At 39.1% G+C, this 21,708-nt stretch overlaps 1 protein-coding gene across 4 annotated transcripts in view; it reads left to right on the top strand.

The window, feature by feature from the left end:
* The window catches only part of ARHGAP42 (Rho GTPase activating protein 42), a 253,909-nt gene that overhangs the window by 38,451 nt on the left and 193,750 nt on the right, over positions 1-21,708 (top strand). For all 4 annotated transcript variants that reach the window (XM_070425922.1, XM_070425919.1, XM_070425920.1 and 1 more), the window contains exon 2: positions 21,258-21,353. In XM_070425922.1, the coding sequence (XP_070282023.1) occupies positions 21,258-21,353 (96 nt within the window). The remainder of the gene's footprint in view (positions 1-21,257; positions 21,354-21,708) is intronic.

Genomic DNA, 21,708 nt, shown 5'->3' with positions numbered 1-21,708 from the left:
AATTCTAACAGTTGTGTATTTTTCCCTCATTTCTCAGTTGAATCAGAACATTGTGCATTGGTATTTTACCTATTGTTGCATAAGGAGAGGTTATGATTTTTATCAGTGAGAGTAATGTGTGTGAAGCTGGCAAACAATATATTCCCTGTATAAAGCAATAAAGTATATTGCAGAATTACTTTTACTGACTGCTAACTACTAAAGATAAGAGTAGAAATGTTATGTTACAAATAAAGTGAACATGTGAAACCTATTTATTATTACATTTCAGGTTTGAACATTTTGTTTTCCTTTCATTTAAGAAGTGGGGGTGAGGTGGGGGGAGGGCCCTGCCTATTGCAGTCAATGCCAAGATCAGTTCTCTAAATTTTGTCTGACTCTTGAATTTAGTAACAAGCATAGAGGCAATGAGGAGGCAACTCTCATTGGTAAATCTGTAGTTTTAAAGGAAGTATGTACTTCTGAACTTAAGAAAAAGCTGTTTGTTAAGCCCAGACCTAGTTTGAGATATTTTTCAGTGGTTCTCAACCTTCCTAATGCCGCGACCCTTTTATACAGTTCCTCATGTTGTGGCGACCCCCAACCATACAATTATTTTCGTTGCTACTTCATAACTATAATTTTGCTACTGTTATGAATCATAATATAAATATCTGTAATGCAGGATGTATTTTCATTGTTCGCGACCCACAGGTTGAGAACCTCTGGTTTATATAATTTTCTAAAATGCCAAAATTAAGACGAGGAAACACAAAATAAAAATGGCAATGACTTTTTTTCTCTCTTAAGTTGGATTATCTTAGAGTCCTCTTTTTAAAAACAGGTAGCTTTTATTACTTGTATAATTTTAGATCCGTTTACTGGGTTATGTTTTGTCTGTGAATTTTAGCAAAGCGATTAAAAAATGAGGAACTGTTGACCTTTGATAACTAAAATGCTCTTGGATTTTATGTCAAGACCAGAAACATTCAACTAGTTCTTAAACAATTTTGTTTTAACATGAAGAACTCTAGATTTGAAAGTTTGGAATCCTGAGAAATACATTTTTATGACTTAAAAATAACTTCAAATTGCATGTTTTCCCCTGAGAAGGATAAAATAGATATATTATGAATGTTTTCTTTCCTAATTGAGTTTCATTTGTGTGATGGACTTTAATAAAAATACTGTAACCTAATTCAATTTACTAAAGCTGTAAGGATTAAATATTTTGCCCAGCGAAGTATGCTATACAAGTTTTTAAAACTATTTCTAGAGCTGTAAAATAAAGACTTAAAAAGTGTAATTAATAAAGATTTAGAAAGTATAACTAGTGTATAGTCAGAGTGGGTATATGTTGAGTTCCCTTGGACCTCCCTCATCTTATAAGCCCCTCTTCTCTTATCCCATTTTGTAAACATGAGTTGCTTATGGCTTATGTACTGAAAATGCCGCCAGGAAGTAGGGTGAGCAAGACTTCTTTTCCCATGACCCTCACTCTAATGTTGTTCCAACGGTTCCCTACTTAGAAATGCCTTGATTACCACATTCATTCCTGACACACCCCACCCCCAACACACACACAACTGCTAGTGCTTTTGACCCGGAGTCCAGCTGCAGCCTTTGAAAGCACTGGTGGCGAAGGCTTTCACCTAGGACAGTGACTATCTGTGAAAAGATTTTGTGTGTGATGGTGTCATCCTGAAAGCCAAAAGTTGATTTCTCTTCTGTTTTTCTTCTAATTTTGGACTAACTAAAGCTAGTATGTATATGTGTGTGTTCATTCTTTTTGTATGATTTTTGGAACTTTTCCTGTGACAATGAAATCTAAAATTACAAAAAAATACTTTAGATGACCTTGTCCCATGATTTTATCTTGAATATTTATTATTATTTTTATTTATTTATTTTTGTTCATCCTTACCAGAGGAGGATAATTTTTTTCATATATATATATATACACACACACACACACACACATATACTAGTGACTCGATGCACGAATTTGTGCACATTGAAAGTAAATTAATTAGAAGAAATATTTTAATATCACTATTTACCCTTTCTCTATAATAGAAGTGTCAACCAGATTCATGATTGACAATGACAGATTGAAACACACACGTACAATTGGCGCCAGTGAGAGCTTTATATGCATGGTGCATGCTTGAGTCAACTTAGCCCTTTATATATAGAGAATAAACTTGCTTAATTAGACCTGCTTTCAGATGTAGCTAAACTTTTTCCAGCCCAGTGAAGCACCCCAACTTCTCTTTCAGGTAATTGTCAGCAACACAACAGATTACTATTGTATATCCTGTGGGAGAACAAAGGGAAAAATATATATATATATATATTTTTAATATATTTTATTGATTTTTTACAGAGAGGAAGGGAGAGAGATAGAAAGTCAGAAACATCGATGAGAAAGAAACATCGACCAGCTGCCTCCTGCACATCTCCTACTGGGGATGTGCCCGCAACCCAGGTACATGCCCTTGACCGGAATCGAACCTGGGACCTTTCAGTCTGCAGGCCGACGCTCTATCCACTGAGCCAAACCGGTTTCGGCTGGGGAAAAATATTTAACTGCATCAGTGTTTGACTATATTCTGCACAGTGAGAAAACCTCAAGTCATTTTTAAGGTCCACCATTTCTTACTTCTGTTCAGTCGGGGCAAGTTTCTAAACTTTCTAAATCTCCATTTTCCAGCTAATGAAAAGAAAATAGGATTCCATCGAGTCTCCTGTCTACCTATTCCAGGACTTCTGTGAGGATCAAATGAGATGAGGCATGTGAAAACGCTTCACAGATTTTTGTTTCAAGTGTGAAATGTTTGCACCTGGCTGTAAAGCAAGTCGTGTTCCTGGGCTGAAGAAACTGCAAGGAGGCTAGTCGCTAGGGAGAAGAAGCCGGGTGTTGCTACGTGACGTCATTACCCGGTGCCCACAGAGACTGTTTCTGGGCTGGGCTGAATTTTGTGCCATGGGTTCTCGGCAGCATTGGCTGCGATTTGGTGGGGTGTCGCTTTGGGGTGGTAGCAGGACCTGTGTCCCACTTGGGGGAGACCAAGTGTTGCTTTGTGGGCACCAGGTCCACAGTGCTGTTTCTCTGTGTGCATCATGGCAGTTCCTGCATTGAGCATCTGCCCCCTGATGATCAGTGTGCATCATAGCGACCTGTCGGATGGTCGGACACTTAGCATATTAGCCTTTTATACACACACACACACACACACACACACACACACACACATATATATAATCTTTTTTTTTTTTTAAGAGAGAGGAAGGGAGGAAGGCAGAGGGAGAGACATCGATTGGTTGCCTTCTGCATGCTTCCTGACCAAGGTGGGGATTGAACCTACAACCCAAGTACATGCCCTTGACTAGGAATCAAGCCTGCGACCCTTTGGTGTATGGGCTGTTGCTTTAACCACTGAGCACACTGGCCAGGGCTTGAATATGAAATTTTTAAAAGACCAGGTTATGCGGGTCACCATCATCCTCACCCCCTTCCATTCTTATATGGTGCACCCAATAGTTTCCTTTGGGACAGAGTGGGAGAGGAACATACTTACTTAATAAACATTGGGGCTCTGAATTTCTCTACTTTTCCCACCACCATTGTGAAGTAAGCAGTGGCATGCTTTTATCTAGAGAGAAAATTGAGACTGTGAGAAAGAGTTTAAGAAACTTGCTCAAGGTAACACAATGCTAGTTAGTCATGGAACTAGGATTTAAGCCCATCTCTTCTTTGCTACTTAATGATAATTCTGTTCAAGAGGTGAACATTATTCTGAGCTGTAAGTTCTGGGGGGTGGGGGGGGGGAGGGCGGTGGGAGGTGAAGAATGGTGGGTGGGGAGGAAAAGTGCGTAGGAGGCAGAGTTCGTGATAAAATGAGTATAAATAAAATTTAAACTTGTTAATTTGGGAAACTTTAAAATATTTTTTCCTCACCGAATTGGTAAGATTCCTGGAGCACTTCACCACATGTATAAATATATGTTTTCATTAGTCATTGTAAGCAAGGGCACTAGTAGATTATGGGGGAGCATGGAAGAACTATTCCTCAATTTGGAATTGAAATATTGAACACTAACCTAGCAATCAGACATATTGAAGAACTTAGTGGGGAAGGAAAGAGCTTTAAATAAAAGATCTTTCATGTAACAAGTGCTAACTGTGATTTTAAAAAGGTTCAGTCTGTCAAGCATGGCCTCATTTCTTCTGAGAAAGAAACCGGTACTTAAGGAGCTTTGAGTTTAGGCCATGTTCATCTTTATGCCGATTTCTCACTAGCTCTCTTCTCCTTGGCTGAGTTCTTATCCATTCTTGTAGGCAATTAACTGTGAAAACTCTAGTCCTGATTCAGGTTAGCTTCTTATTGCTTAACAGTGAAATGCATAACTGGGAAACAGTGATTTATTTTCAGACGTATAAAAAAATGTGATTGTTTCTGTTGATGATCTTTTAGTTCCGGCATATTACTTCCCATACATTCCTACAAAATTACCCCTAAAGGGGAAGAGAGGAAACACATTGCATTCTAAACACCTATTCCTCTGTCCCCATATGACTATTTACTGTAGAGCTCCATCCTGCTTGTGGCAAGCCAACATTTTTTTTTAAGTTATTTTAAAATGTATCCCATAATCTGATATTCTATAATATGTTTTTGTTTTCATTTAATAGTAATAAAACAGTGCTGTGCTTAAGCTATGATTTCACTGGAGGATATTCTATTTTAAGAAGGCCACTATTAGAGGGTCTTACTCTATGCTTTTAGTCTCATTCATCTGTTTATGCAAACTAATAAAGGCTTTGTATGTACCAGGTCCAGATCTGTTTGTTGAGCAGTGATAACAATAGGCAAAAATTTGTCTTTTCATAGAAATTATATTCTAATTGGCAGAAACAAAATGAGTAAGATGTCATAGGGTCAGATGGTTATGCATGCTACTGAGAAAGATGAATGAGGGAGGTTATAGGTAAGAGAGAGATCATCTTAGGGGCGGCTACATCTTTGAATACTTGCCTGGGAAGACCTTACTGAGATGGTGATATTTGAAGACTTGAAGGGACTGAGGGAGTGAGGCTATATTTAGATAATTCAAGTACCAATTTCTTCTTCACTTGAGGGAAAAGCATTTCATTTTGAGTGAATTCTCATTTATTTTAGTGCTTTTTAACTAGTGGGTATATTATCAGCATTCATTTTGCACTGCCTTTGAGTAATCTGGAGTTAATCCAAATTAGGAAGTTTGATAAATTGACAAATTCTTCTCATATTTAATTGATTGGGTTTAGAGAAGGTACTCTCTTCAGTGTCTTTAGTTCTGCAAAGTTTTTCACTTTTCTCTTGTAGTCAAGTTGTCTGACATTCCCAATTCACTCCAGTGTCTCAATTTCTAAAGTGTCTAGATCAGCGGTTCTCAACCTGTGGGTCGCGACCCCTTTGGGGGTCGAATGACCCTTTCACAGGGGTCGCCTAAGACCATCGGAAAACACATATATAGTTACATATTGTTTTTGTGATTAATCACTATGCTTTAATTATGTTCAATTTGTAACAATGAAATTGGGGGTCACCACAACATGAGGAACTGTATTAAAGGGTCGCAGCATTAGGAAGGTTGAGAACCACTGGTCTAGATGCTAGGAAGTGGGATTTTTGTAGACAGAGCCTTGTAGAAATTGCATATTGAGTAAATGAACCTATGTGGGAAAGTTTTGGTAAAAGGAACTACTTTGTTAATATTTCAGTAAACTCATTAATTTGTACTTAACTGTTGTAGGATTTGTTGCAGTTGCAACTGATACAGGGTTAAAATTTACCCTTGCTTAAGTAAATTATTCTCTACAGGTAGTGCTAGTTTATAGCACTAAGCTTTCTTTGCAGATGAATAGTCAAGATATTTAGGAAGAAAATCTCTCAAGCCCTTTAGAAACTAGCATTTATATGTAAGTGGTCTGCTGATTACATATCAGGTTTACTAGTATTACTCAATAAAGCTGAAAACCCAATGACTTTTATTTGGTCAAGACTTCTTTACTCCCTTGATTCAAGGGGCTGTGATTAAAGAAATGCATTATTTCATTAATCTAATAATTTAGATGCTAAATAATTCTGATATCCAATGTACCTTTTTGTAATGTTGCTGTTGTAGTAGTTATTAGTCACTCAATAGGCATGATTTCTAGGGATTCTCATAGAGAAGTCTAGATATACCCTTCACTATTCTGATGTAACATAGGTTACTAAATTCATTAGCTGAAGATAGTACTTAGCCCCACACCTAGAACACAGGCCTGTGGCAACTAGTGCACAAACTATTTCGTTTGTCATAAAAGTCACTGACCTTGAATCAGTGGCTGGCTCCTGACTGCACAATATCGGGACTGAATAGGAAGCTTGGATTTTAGAGGATTTTCTGTACTTAAAAAGTTATGATCAAGGGAGCCTGTGGGGCAAACAGTGCGCACAGTTTCATTTCTGAGTTGTCTATCTCTTCTCACGAATCTTCATCCTGAAAATGCAGACGACTCCAGTACCTTGTTCGTTATCTGGGGAGCCCTTGTTGAAATGCTGTCCAGGGCCCCACTGTTTGGGCATTTCTAGGGGACCGGAGTGGCTTTCATAAGCACACAGCTGCGGGTAGCTCCCTGGGGCTCTTGTTTTACACTGAAGCCTCTGCCAGAAATGAGTCCAGGGGACTGGGTGGCGTAAAGGCTTCAGGCCATTTGGATGCTCAAGAATGAGAAGCTAAGCTAGAGAGAACTAATTTCTCATTTCACACTCTGATGCCAAATATTTCCTGAACAGGCGGATCATGGTGTTAGGTTTCTGTGGCATTCAAAGATAGGAAAAGGCGATTGAGGATTGTGTGCTGTTGGTTTCATTCGGTTACTAGCTCCTTGAGATTAGTGATAATTCTTCCTTGACAACGTCAGATGTCCCAAAAGATGCCATTGTTCAATATGAGTGGAGTATACAATATAAAGAGTTTCATGGAGCCAAAGTTGTGGGTATATTAACTAGTGGGTGGTGGTGGGGGGGGGGTCTTTCTTACCATTTAGCATTTTAGAATGTATGGGCTATGGTAAATGAAAGTTACAATTAAAATTTTATTAGTTGAGAAACTAATATTAATAGGTTTTGAAGTAAACCATAAATGCCAAATAGGGAGAACTGAAAACCACATAAACTTTAAGTGTTTTACTTGAATGGTGACCTAATCATGGGCTGGCTGCGGGCTGTCGAATAAAAGCCTCGCATCAATGGTGTGTATCATTTGTATGAAAAGTCCCATGATTTGTAGCAATAAAGTAATTAGAGACAACATGCTTTCCAGAGTGTGGGAAGCTCTAGAGCCAGACTTAGTTGCAGGAGTTGACACAGTTGGATTTCCTCAGTTCTGGCTGTGAAATGAAAACCTGAGCCTTTCAGAAGCACAGCAGGCAGCTGCTGACTGCAGAGGTCACTGAAGTACATGCACGCTGGCGCTCAAGCAGCATGGCGTTTATGTGAATGAATTTTCATTTTTGGAACAGAAGATTGAGATTCATTTTTGTTTTCTGAGGAATATAATCAATGACCCCCAAATAAAAAAATAGCCCTTTAATCATAAGATATGTATCTTCTTCAAAGCCACTGATGTATTTTTATAGTGACCATCCATGTAAATATATAATACACAGGAAATTAAAATAGTTACATGATTGAGATAAAAGATCCATAAAAATGAAGGATTCTATTTTTAAAGTGAGAAAATGGTAAATAAGAAAAGGAAGAATATGAACGATCGGGTAAAAATCATTATTTACTACTGAGCTAAGCCCAGTAGGTTAGAATTGTAAGTATAAGAGGAGTATTTATTTAAAGTGGTATAGGAAGAAAGTTGATGGACATGGAAGCTTAGGATTCCAGCCCTGGTTCTGTTGCTGGGACAAGTCACTTAACCTTAGTTTCCTCATCTGTAATAGGGAGATAATTACCTACTCAGTCCTGTTTCCCCTATGGCAGCGATGGCGAACCTTTTGAGCTCGGCGTGTCAGCATTTTGAAAAACCCTAACTTAACTCTGGTGCCGTGTCACATATAGAATTTTTTTGATATTTGCAACCATAGTAAAACAAAGACTTATATTTCTGATATTTATTTTATATATTTAAATGCCATTTAGCAAAGAAAAATCAACCAAAAAAATGAGTTCGCGTGTCACCTCTGACATGCGTGTCATAGGTTCGCCATCACTGCCCTATGGGGGTTCCAGTGAGGCCAGGGGTATAAATTTGATTTGAAAAATCTCATCATGTGTATTTAAAGTAGTGAGATGGCCATAGTAAGTCAAGTTATTAAAAACAGAACACTTGGAATTAAAATTAAATAAAAAAGTAATAAAGTGTATCCCACTAAAAATCATCATCTCTATTGTGATAACTCAAAGATGGGGTGAGGGGTTGGCTACGGAGATATAGGAATGAAATCTACAATGTTAAAATGTGGTTCTCCTGAAATCTCAAAAATTGTTTCAGCGTTTCAAAATGGGGCAGGACAGCAGAAAAATGAACTCTTGTCAACATGTAGGATAAGAAGTTTATTGAAAGCAACTCACAGAAAACATTGTGTAAATGGAGAGTAATGATCTCTGTGCCCCTCCTTCCCTGGCAGCCGCGGCTCGACCGTTTCACAGTGTCATTCTTTTCTGTTTCTTTTCGGAAAAACGAGGCATGGTGCCAGCATGCTTCTCATGTCGTCCAAGACAGAGGCTTATGTATTCGCCTTTCAATTACTATCCATTACAAACCATTTCCAGTCTTTAAGAGGATGTTAGTCATATGAAAAAAATCTCTGCAATAACCATCGTGGTCGTGGATAGCCATGACACGACGTGACACTGTACATTTGTATTTGGCTAAAGAATACAACAGTGGAAACCCAAATATTGCTATCACAATAAACACAGCCAAAGCTGCGCTTGCATTTTAACTTGTCATTCTGTTTAAATTGTGCTTGAAAAATCTTTGGAGGTTCATGTATGTTAGCTTGCTAAGCTTGTTTCTTTGGCTGGTTAAGGATTTCATTATGGGATCTAGGAATGTTTTAAGGAATGCTGGAATGCAGATACCTAGCCACTGAGATGATTCTTGAGAGCTTTCCTATCTCAAGCATTGGCAACAAGATGAGTGCTGTAGACAACTTGAATGTTGCATGTTGCTAAACAGCTGATGGGAAAATGCACTTAAGTAAATGGTAAACTTACCTTTTGGAAGAGAAGCAATTGACTTGTAGTGATGTTTGTTGTCACTTTAGTGTTGGTTGGCAGGCACAGGGAGGGAAGCTTAATGAAGGTCCAGTAACTGAGAGCCAAGAACGACATGTCTTTCTAGTCCATGATTTCCTTCTGAAAAATAATAGTAGTTACAATGTGAGGGTTTATCCAGCTCTCATTATGTGCTATGCTGGCTTCATGTGGTAATCACAATTGTATGAAGGAGGCCTATTAATAGGATCTTCATTTTACAGATAGGTAAATTGAAAACTTGAAGAGCTTACCTAACTTAACTTGTCCACATAGCAAAACCATTGTCTAACTAGTAGTCTGACACCAAAATCTTTGCTCTTACATTTCAGTGGGACCTCTTTGTATTAGAAAATGATGCAAAGAAATAAAAATCTTCACTTGCTCTCTTCTCTAATGATTTAAGTTTACAGAATTAAAAAAACAACAACGCAAAACTGGTAACTAACTGCTCTCCCCTTCAAACTTACTTAGGCCACCAGAATCATTTTTAGAGTAGGGTTTCTTCTAACGCGATGCTGAGATTTTAGGTCAGCACCTGAAATATCTGGGCTGCTTTGGTCAGTTTCCTCGTCTTTGCTTTTTGCCCAGCTTGCAAAAGATCTGAAAGGAAAGAGCCATTCTCTCTGGCTCTTTAGATCGCATCGATTTGATTTGATGTCCAGATTGGCTAGGTGTGTGTTGGCGGGCTCTGGTTTTCCTTTGCTCCTCGTAGCATCGTTTGTAGCTGGAGGCAAGTCTGCCTCTAACCACCTGGCTTCTTATCTCTACTTGCTCTTTGCCAATCCTGGAAAGGCCTTAGTGTACCTTTCCTAAATACAGCCTCTAATCCCTGCGTGCTGCCCTGTTAATGGACAGCGTCCTATGCTGGATGCAATAAAGACTGGAGAGGTTTTTTTGTCCTTCACGGGCTTTCATGTTCGAGGAGTGTCATGGCACTTAGATACAAGTAAAATAATATAAAAAATTGTAGGGTATATCAACAGACATTGAAAAAGGAGGTAGATCATAGTACTGAAGCACTTCTCAAAATTTTCTATCAGTGAGGGGCCATGGCTTGGCCCAAACTGGCTGCCTCAGTGGGCGGAACGAGATATAAGATAATTCATATGAATTCTGCTTTACCCACAATACGTGCATTTAAAAAATGTAAAACAGTATAAAGCTTCTTAGCTTCCTTTCCCCCAGTTTTCTAATAAAAGTTGTGGCACCAGGAAGATACACTAACAGAACCCGTGGCTTTCTGAACCCCCGGCCATGGCTGCGCATGTTAAGCTGTCCCCGTATTTGGTATCTGAAAATCAGCACATGCCCCGGTGGGTTTTTTTTTTAGGGTGGATTTCAGGTCAGTTCATCTAGGGAGGCAGGGCTTAAAGGCTCCTTAAAAGGACGAAAGGCAGCTACATGCATCATCTTCAGGTACAGCCAGCGGCTCTTGTAAGAGCTGATACAGCTTCCGGTGCTGCTGTGAGTACGCGGTACTTCTTTAATGGAAGACACGAAAAGGTCACAGCAGAGACAAGGGCTGTGTCCAACACGGAGAGTGACGAAGTGGATGTTGAGAGAATTCAAGTTTAGCTTGATTTGCTTGGCTGGAATATCGAGGGTGCAAAGAACAGTTTGGGAAAGAAAAGATGGCCCCTAAGAACAGGGGAAAGATGATATGATTACATTGCCTAGTAGGGAGCAACTTAGTGCGGTACTTTTTAAAAAGGAAATTAAACTAGGAAACTAGTCAAATTATGGTTTAGCCGCAAATGTATTTGGTATATGATGCCCAGAAGGGGCTGATGATGGAAAAAGGAAGTGAGTTTTAAGAGTTGGCATTAGGCTGATATGAAAGATAGAGCAATACCAAGTACTCCTCCAGAGGTGCCAGCTTGGGTAGACTTCAAGTAGTTCGGAGGAAAGTGGGCTGGAAGTGAGGGTACAAAACCAAAACACTGTCCGTCACCAAATCTGTTAATAAGACTCGAAGTTGTAGATTCCTGGCAAACTGGGAAATGAGTGGTTAGACTGGGGAAGAGGTCTTGGGTGGGCAGGGAGACCAGACGCCCAGGTACCAGGGCAGGCCATCCCTGTGTTGCCAGGAAGCTTAGGAAAACTGCGAAGTCCTCCTTCGTGTTGGGTAACACTATTTTCTGGTTAAAATAAGGCGAGGAGATATTTTAGGAAACTCCAGCACCCAAACTGAAACCACCACTTAGGAGTTACTTACATATAGATACCGATCATACTATTTAAAAGAGAACAAATATTGAGGTACAGCAAGGTGGCTAAAGACAAACCCTTGGGAAAGAGTGTGAGGAAGAGAATCTCACGGGAGGCAGCAAAGGAATGCTTACCAAGGCAGGAAGAGAATCCTGAGAAACTGTGTTGTGCTATTGTTTCCTTTCTGCTCCCCCTCCCCCCAAGTTTTTTTCCCCAGGGTAGGAAGACTGGTAGTTTATTTCATGCTTTGAACTTTCTATTTTTAACTTGGATTGTAGCAATAGTGAAGTCTTTGTGGTTTTTTTGTTTTTTGTTTTTAATTTTCATGGAATTTGTAGCTTTATAGAAACTGTGGATAAAATCTGGCCAAGTGTTGGTTCCTGTTTGTTGTTTTTAGGCCAGAATCTCCTGGAATTGCTTGCCAGACACATATCATTTATAGGATTGCAGACTGTTTGGTCTTCATGAGAAGCCAGCCCACTATTTTCACTGAAGATGATAACTTAATGCACAGATTAAATATGTTATGCTCACAATCAAGATATTTCATATTCTGCATTTGCCATCATAATAAATAGTGGTTTAATAGTTAACATTTGTCGAGAACCAGTATTTCAGGTTCCTGTTCCGTACCAGACACCGTGCTAAGCCAATTTCATGTAATATTCATGACAGTCTTGCAAGGGATTAGTATCTTCCTTACGTACACGAAGAACCTGAGATTCAGAGAAGCTAAGCGCTTGTTCTAGCAGTAAGTGGTGGTCCCTAGATTGATGTACACATCTGACTTTTGTGCACACTTTGCCCATGACATGAAATAAAGATTGATTCCAAAGAAGGACTTCTTCCCAGATCTGAGCACATTCGTCACTGAAGACTTTAGTTTATCACCAAAGACTTTGATTTATATTGCCTGCTAGAAGGGGGGATGTATTCACTGCAAAGCAGGATGCAGAGATAAGACCCTGCATACATATCTGGTATAGAACTTAATGAGGCCATGTAAGCCAGACTAATTTGTTTTACCAACTTTACAGAGACAAAACAACCATGTTGTTCCACCCACGGTACAGCAAGCTAACTTGGTGGCTTAGAATAGTCTGTGCTTTTTGTATTTCCAGGGGCAGGAAGAACAACATTGGAACCATTGGCCTCTGATGATTGTCTCCCTTGACCTGCTGTGGACAAAGCTATTGCTTCATGGCAGCTTTTCTCATGGCCTTTAAGGAAAGAGAATTCCTTAAGTCACTCAGTTAATTTCACTTCAGCTCAACATACATTTACTGAGTGATTGCTAGTACCAAGCTTTGTCCCGAGCCTTCTTTATAAAGACCCTTCTTTAATTGTTAATATTGGACAACAATGATTTTGTAGCCATTTATGTAAAATAGATAACAAAGTGGGCATTTAAAAACTTGGTTCCAGTCAGAGCTATAGAAATGATTTTTATTGACAGGTAGTTCTTACTGTGTTTTTCTTACACTTTGCCACACACACACACACACACACACACACACACACACACACTGTTCTTTTCATCTCACTTTTCTCCATCTAGCAATCTGACATTAGTAGTTCCCTTAGAGAACTCTAAGAACATAACTAAAAAGCCACGGCTTATTTAGTAATGCCTTGACATATTTTGCTGTGTACAGTATATATATATTTTTTATTAAGTTGAGGCTTGCAGTTATACTCATGTGTGTTCCCAGTACCATAAGCATTTCTGTAACTTATCTATAGTGGATCCTTACATTATGAAGGCCTTGGTAGTTGATGTACACTTTTCTCTTTCTCTCTGGTCCCTCTGATCTTTTTTGTGTGTTGAACGAACTCAGAATGAGTCTGTAGGCTTTGCTAGAAATAAATGATCAGAGATTTAATTCAAAGGTCTTGGAGTTTACAAACTGGAAACACAGCTAGGCAAAATTCCAGGAATGTTCCAAAGAAGAAAGAAAAGTTACAAGTTCTGATAGCTAAAAGTACATTCTTGAGAATTATCATTTCTGCATTCTTAACCCTAGATTGTCCAAGGTGGTTATCAGTCAGATGTCAGGCAGTCAGGATGATGGGTATCAGGAGGTCTGGTCACGTTCCAGTGATGTGGATGTCAGATAGATGTACATGTGAGCCCTTCAGGGAATAATTGGAAGGTTACCTGAAGGTCAGATGTACATATATCCAGGCATTCATGCAGGATTGGAAAGTTCAAAAAATTTAAGTTCCCAAGCCTGTTAGAACAAGAATAGAGTCTTTCCTCATGCTTTAACCTACATAACATTAATAATTTTAGCCGTTTGGTTAACATGGCTCTTTTATATATTTCTTGTCTTTTCTCTTTCTTCATATGTTTGCTTGCTATTGGGCACTAAGGACAAAGAGATGAAGAATATATACTTACCTTCAGGAAGCTTAACACCCAGAACATTTTTCAGCTACTTTGTGGGATTAGAAAGCATTTCCTTTGACATTTGGTGTTTTGTAATTACCATTTAATATATGCTTGCCCTAGCTCATTGCATGCTAACAAGACCTCTCTAATATCCTATGTAATGAAAGCCTAGGTGGCGTCATGTGCGACATCATCACAAGATGGCTACCACAAGATGGCCAGCAGGGGAGGGCAGTTGTGGGCAAACAGGCCAGCAAGGGAGGGCAGTTGGGGGTGAACAGGCCACCAGGGGAGGGCAGTTGGGGGAGATCAGGCCAGCAGGGGAGCAGTTAGGTGTCAATCAGGTCGGCAGGGGAGTGGTTAGGCGTGATCAGGCTGGCAGGCAGAAGCAATTAGGGCAATCAGGCAGGCAGGTGAGTGGTTAGGAGCCAGCAGCCCTGGATTGTGAGAGGGATGTCCAATTGCCAGTTTAGGCCCGATCCCTATACCGGCAGTTGGACATCCCCCAAAGGGTCCCAGATTGGAGAGGGTGCAGGCTGGGCTGAGGGACACCCCCCATGCACAGATTTCATGCACCAGGCCTCTAGTAGTCCAATAATGGAGTCTTACTATCTTAGAATATATACAACAGGTAAAGGATAGAGTAGATTTGTCCAAAGGTCACACCTTCCTTGGTTTTAATGCCCATTGGTTTTGGGGAATTAATATGGTATGCTTTAGAAAGCATAGAATTTGGGAAGCATAAGATCTGTCCAGGTTGGAGTACAGGTCTTAGATTCTGGGCAAGGCAAGTTATTTAAGTTTTCAGAGCTTCAGCCCTGATAGCTTTGTGTGAGAATTTAAGAAAATATTTAATAATTCTGAAATGGTAAAACATCTTACCAACATTATTGCTATATACATTGTAAGTGTATATAGAAGCTTCTTGTAAATAGTAAAACATCTCTCTTATTATTATTGTTTTGGAAAGTGGATAACCCATATTTTACAAGGGGCTAAAAAAGCCATAGTAGGGGCTTACAAGAGTGTGCTCGGGAAGAAGGGAAGGTGAAAGACACCAGGAAGGTTGGAGTATTTGCCCACCTTTCAGAAGTACATGGTTTCAACAATTGAGTTCCTGTTGTATATAAGATATGGTGGTGTGGGATACTTGGCGGTATTCACATACGGTACAGTCTCCTTTAATACACTATTTTAAATAAGGTTGGTAAATCATATTTATGGATAACTGGATGAAAGGTAAAATAGAAAGCACAGCAGGGAAGTCACAGCATATAGTGGGAAGTGTAAAGGAGATTAGGACGGCTTTTAGAGGAAATAGAGTCGTGAGAGAGATCTTGAAAGAGAGCATGGGAGAAGAGTATAACTCAAGAAGGTGGAATAACAATGTAAACAGAGGTACAAGAGACTGGATGGCTTGTTTGTGGTAATAACCAGTAGCCCAGCTAGGTGTGAGTCTTGGTAGATGTGGTTCGATCTGTAGGATACGCCTTTTTGAAGATTCTGGACATTTTCTTAATGTGGCTTTGTCTAGTGCATTGTCACCTCTTTTAAGTCCCATTTTCATTAATTCCTTTGAGAAGCCTTCCCCTGTGCACTCAAGCAGATCTGATTGTGTCTTTATTTGCTGTCTCTGTGCAGTGTGGTTCAGTGGGGATTCTGGAGCCAGGTTCCCTGGGTTGAAATTCCGGCTCTATTGTTTACTAGCTTGTGCAGCCTTGGTGAAGTTATTTAACCTCTGTGCCTCAGTTTCTTCATCTGTAAAATGGGAGTGATGATATCTAATTTGTGTGACTGTTGTGACTATTCATGGTTTAATTTACATTAAATGGATGGAAAAGTAGCAGGCACATAGTAAGTACTATTTGTGGTGATGGTGTTATTAACCTCTACTGGCGACTTTATCAGTTGATTATAGTATTTATTTACATGGCTCATGTCCCTATTGGGTTCTGTCTTTTTGGAGGGAAGGTTATATCCTGTTTTTACTTTGAATTTCCATTGCTTTGTACTGTCTGCCTTCTCCATGGTAGTGTGAAGATGATAATTCTACACGAAGTCTCTGTGAGTCTTGCTTAAATCTAATCCCAGAGCAACGAGATTTCAAGAAGGACTGCCTTATACCAGTGGACTGGCTGGTTGTACTTGTTCTGACATAAATATAACTCACTTCCATAGCTTACATTATAAAAGTAACTCTATTAGCAATTCTAACATAACAGATAGACTCCAGCTCTTAAGTCTGTGTATAAGGAGAGCTATAATTAAAATTTACTGCTTTGTATTTCTTTAATGAAATGAAGTTTTAGTGTTTCATTAACATCATATAAACATGTGTGCTACAGGTTAACCCTTTGATATAAAAACATTGCAGATGAAAGCCCAGTTTAATTTTTTCCAAGTTATAATATAAATACATATGCTTACATTGCAGATTAGGCAAATGCAAAGGATGTAGTGTGAGTGGTACTTGTAGCATCTTTACTATGTACAATCTTGCTCGCTAGTAAATATTATTCCTTTACCTTCACCATAGAATGGGGCCATGGTGGTTCTGACTGGAATATTTCTCTTGTTGGTCCTCAATTTCTAATAATTGTGTAGAAATCGGGAGAAAGAGACATGTTTACTTAAACTAGATTTCTTGCTTGTAATGATTTATTCACTTGATCTTTCATTTTGCATTTAAGATAAAATGTTGATTCTATCATTACACAATTTGATACTTTAATATTCAACAACAAACTTTAAAAACTTAAGTTTTAAATTCAGGGTCTATATAATCACATGTGATTCAATTTTATTTAAATGGTTTGAGAACCAGTACATTGATTTTGTACATCTGATCATTGCTTAGAAACTTTAGATTTAGGAAATAGTTGCTTCATGTGGTTTTTAAGCCAATAAAAGGTGTTGGTTTTCCAGTTCAGAATCACACACAGTAAGAGATAGAGCCAAGATTAAAAGCATGAGCTGGATCCCTCATTTTGCAGCTTGGTCAATATTACTGCCAGAAAATATCATAACTTCTTTACCTTGATAATATTTTTCATCTCATCAAATTTGTTTTGCTTTCTTTGTCTTTAGAAAATGAGAAAAATTAAAGGTAAATCAAGAAAGAAAATACTTTGAAGTTGAAAATAAATTGTATTTTGAACTTTCCTTTTGTTTTTGGAATTATCATCTGAACTAGTTGAGAACCATATTTTCTTATGGAATCCTTTCTCATTATGCTTTTGAAAGGACTTTGAAGGGATCATTCATGCATTCTTGATTCTACCCAGGATGGAAATAGACACCCACCTCTTACATAGAAATACTGACTAATCAGATTGTCTCTGTTACAACATGATTGCAGGGCACCAAGAAAGAATTAGAAACTGCTACCACTAGACTATTTTCTTGAGCACTGAACCCCTTAAAGCCATTTATCTAAGGTCTAATAGCTGCCATCTTCATTTCTGAAATTTTACCTTGCCCTTTTTTTTTTTCTGAGATGTTCGACATGGAAATAACCAAAATGTTTTAAGTGTTTAACTCTGTGTAACTGTTCTAAATGCTTCATCTATTAACTCATTTATTTCCCTCTCATAATAACCCAGAGAGATGGGTTCTGTTCCCTTGAACAGATGAGGACACTGAAGTACAGAGAGGTTATGACACTTGCCCATAGTCATGCCACTGATTGGTAGAAGCAGGAAGCTAACCTGGATAATCTGCCACTAGAGCTCATCCTCTCACTCACTTGGCTATAATGACAAGGATCACTCACAAAGCAGCTACTGTGTTCTTGTTTGGGGATGGGAATTACAAAGCCACAAAAAGCAAAGAACAGTCTAGGACAGGGGTGGGCAACCCCAGGCACGCGTGCCAAACATGGCACGCCAGTAACTTTTACTGGCTTGTGAAACCCCCTTTTATAATCTTCCATTTACATTTTTTTCCTTAATATTGACTTTTTTATTTTTCAGATTAATTCAGTGTAGGTGCATCTTAGCTAAATAAATAATTTTACATAACAAGTTATCTTAAAGACCATAGACATGGATTGACGAGAGAGGGGAAGAGCAATTTCTATGCCTCTGCCTTAACTCTCCCTGCCTTCCTAGATCCAACCAGTGTTTTGGTTTCATTCACATACGCTTGTGAATCTTTGTTCTCAGTGATGCATTTTGTTAAGTCTCGTAGTAGGAGTAGCCTGACGGATGAAAGTAGTAGCTCGTGCATATCTCTGAAGATCACGAAATATAAACCTGATGTAAAATCTCTGTCATCAGTGATGCAGCAGCAAAAGTCCCACTGATAATATCAAACGGAGTCATAAAGTTCTCTGTCGGACTATCAGTGTACATGTATACATTAAAAAATAAATGTATTTTTCATCATCATATACTGTGTTTTTGTCGCTCGAATGAATTTTATTATTTCTTCAAGTTCTTCACATACATACACCTTAAGAGATATCAAGTAGACGTAACATGTTCTCAAAAAATTAGGGTTGGCACACAGAAGAATTTTGAGTCAGAGATTTTGCTGGTTTTGGCAAGCACTCACAAAAAGGTTGCCCACCCCTGGTCTAGGATGAAATGGGCAGTCATTGGGGTTTGTTAGTTAAGACTTCCCTAGGACAAAGCTTAAAGGGAAATTCAGAGGAGCCTGTGGGGAGGAGGAGGAGAGAGAGAAGAATATCTGCTACGGGGTTCCTAAGCGTCCTGATCTACTCATGTAATTCCCACCCCCTTCTCAAGTCTGCTGTGTAGGAATTCTATCTGTGACTTCAAATCCAGTTTAGCATAAGGCCTTTATACTGTTATATAGAACTAGAGGCCCGATGCACGAAATTTGTGAAAGGCACTCGGCCCTTGCAGCCCCAGCTTTGTCCAGAAGATCGTCCAGAAGGTTGTCCGGCTGTCTGATCTAATTAGAATATTACGGTTTTATTATTATAGATGCTTTTCCCAAGTCTTGGGAGAGTACCCACATACAGCTTGGCTTAAAGTTATCCTACAAGTCTGCTTTCTTTCTTTGTCTTCTCATAACATCTGATACAGGTGTTATGACTTCTCTACCCTTAGCCAGAGGTATGCACTGTCAGATAAATGCATGTGTTTGCACAGTGCCTTTCTCTCTGGAAGGCCAGTTAACATTTCCACTTTTATGGGCTGGATTTGAATGATAATAATGGAAGCCATTTATTGAGTTGCCTCATGAGCACCAGGCACATCCTCATTTAGTCTTTATAACAACCCTGTGGGCTAAGTATTAATTCTCTGTTGTCTAGATAAGAAAAATGGGTCTCAGGAAGGATGAGTGATTGTTCAAGGCTTCACAGCTAATTGGTGAAGTCTAGTTCTGATGAAGCCTTTGTTTTTCTCCTTGACTGATAATTCACTTAGGAGGCTCTCTCTTCATCTTTCTTTCTGAAAGTCCGAAGCAGAGCCATTCTTAGGTTAATAGACTTTTCTAATCTCTTAAATTGAAAGTACCTCTCAAGTAGAATGTGAGATGGCCCCAAAATTTGACCCCTTTTGTGGAAAGAGGTGTTAATCTACAAGTAGCATCCTCTTTCCAGAGCATGATTTATTTTCTCAAACAAGATTTAAAAAACGAAAACAAAAAACCCGGTCTCTTGTGTGTGTGTTTATATTTGTTGTTGTTTTTTAAAAGCTTCTCTGAGACTCGAGGCCTCGGTCTTCAGAATTGTTCGTGGTGTGAGGGTGTTGGTGAGTTCTTAGATCACAGTGGCGCCAAAAGTGACCTTCATATTTGGAGACTTATTTGTGTGTGAGTGCTTACTTTGATAGGCACTTAGGCTCGGAGTTTTATGATTGGTGGATTACCATAGTAAGTCATGGGGCCATAATTGTTCTCTTAAAGAAAAAGAAATTCTGACACTTGTTAAAAGGGTAAGAAAGACCTTATTCAGCACTGTTGTAGATACCAAGTGTCACAATAGGGGAGAGACAACAGGTTCAACTTGAGCAGGTTGGGTCGGGGGGGGGGGGGGGGGGTTGTGGGTGGAAAATCACTAAGAGGAGGTATCAAGGTCAGGGGGATTCTTGGTGAAGGCAGGCCAAGAACTTATTCATCGAAGGTGGGAGATGAAGAATTTGATCAGATATCAGATATCCAGGCTGCGGGTTCTAAATCGACTTGGCAAGATTCTTGTTAAAACAGGGCTAAGTAGTCCCAGCGAGGAAGGGGAGCCAAGTAGAGGCCTAGTCAGGAAGAGGGCTCAGAGGAGCCTGACTGAAGATTGGCAAAGAGAGAGTCTTTGTCAGGCCATAGTGATGAATTAAATGTGAGGGTTCAGGTATCAGACTTGAACCATTCAATGAAGTGTAGAGTGAATTTCTGAGAAATGTTTTCCTACTGGTGCAAACTTCAGAGGTGGGACCTTTAAGGCTTCTGCGATGCTGCAGTGTCAGATTGATTTATTTTTAATTTTATTTAACAAACTTAAACAGTGCTTAAGTGCCAGGCTCTATTCTAAACCTTTTGCAAATATTAACTTAATCCTTAAAACAACTCTGTGGGGTGGCTGTACCGTTGCCATTCACTTTTTACAGATGAGAAACAGGCCCATAGGCGTTACATAACTTGTCCAAGGTCATGTCAGTGGTGGGACTTAGATTTCAACCCAGGCAGCCTGGCTCCAAAGGCTGCGTTCCTATTCAGTCTGTTAGGTTGCATCCTAGGCTTTTCCTCCGAGGGATTTACTTCTCATTATTCTGGACTTTTCTTTATTCTCTTCAGGAATAAAAAATAATTCCTCTTCTGGATGTAGTCACACTCTGGACTCTGTTCAGCTGGAAGTCAGATTAAAGAGTATGTTTAGTTGGAGGTCTCCTGTAAATCACAAGATTATATATAAGCAACCTTTCAGGTGACCTTTCACCTTAGAAGAAGATCAAAACCAGTAGTTTATTGGTAAAAATATATTTCCTACCTGCTTCACAGTCTGTGTAGAATAACATCAATGACCCTTTCTAATCAAAGGTCGGCTGCCTTTTTTTTTCCCCTCACCAGCAACCTCAGTAGCATTGTTTATTTATGTATTTATTTATTTAATTAATAAATGCCCCATTTATAGGGAATCAGTGGTAATTCTTTGATAAAGGCTTTGGGAAGTTGGCCTCCAGATAATACATGACTGACACCAAAACTTTCTTAAAGGGGCAGATCCCCTTTGAGCAGAGCAGATCCTGTTCCTAAAATATTTCTTTAGTAGTCTCTTTAAATTCTGCTTGCATTTGTCAAGCTGGTATTTTAAAAGGCTCTGGTTAATATAGTATTAATATCAAAGTTATGAGTGGAAATGAGTATTCCATGGTACCTTCAACTTACGACTTTTAAACTTTTAATTACAGATCTGTCTATGGCAGTACAGAAATTTTCCCAGTCACTGCAAGACTTCCAATTTGAATGTATTGGTGATGCTGAAACAGATGATGAAATTAGTATTGGTGAGTACTACTGTTCTTCAATATCCTAAGTAATAACTTTTCTAAATTTTTGTTTCATTTTATTGTTGACAGTATTATAGATGTCCCCCAATTCTCCCCTCCCCCCCACTGTGTCCCCCTCCTCCTAGCCCCTGCCCCACCCTAGGCCTTCACCACACTATTGTCTGTGTCCATTTTTTATGCATATATGTATATGTGTTCTTTGGTTAATCTCTTCCCTTACCTCCTTCCCCCCATCTTCTCCCCTTCAATTTCCTAAATAATAATTTTAAAAGTCCTACTTATGATTCTGATTTAATTGAAATCAAACAGATTCACACACTCAAATATTAAACATGTAAAATATTCTGACTTT

The sequence above is a fragment of the Myotis yumanensis genome, unplaced genomic scaffold (genome assembly GCF_028538775.1).
Source record: "Myotis yumanensis isolate MYYU_CA2020_CCGP unplaced genomic scaffold, mMyoYum1.0.hap1 SCAF_10, whole genome shotgun sequence".
Lineage (NCBI taxonomy): Eukaryota > Metazoa > Chordata > Mammalia > Chiroptera > Vespertilionidae > Myotis > Myotis yumanensis.
This window is presented reverse-complemented; position numbering and strand designations above follow the sequence as displayed.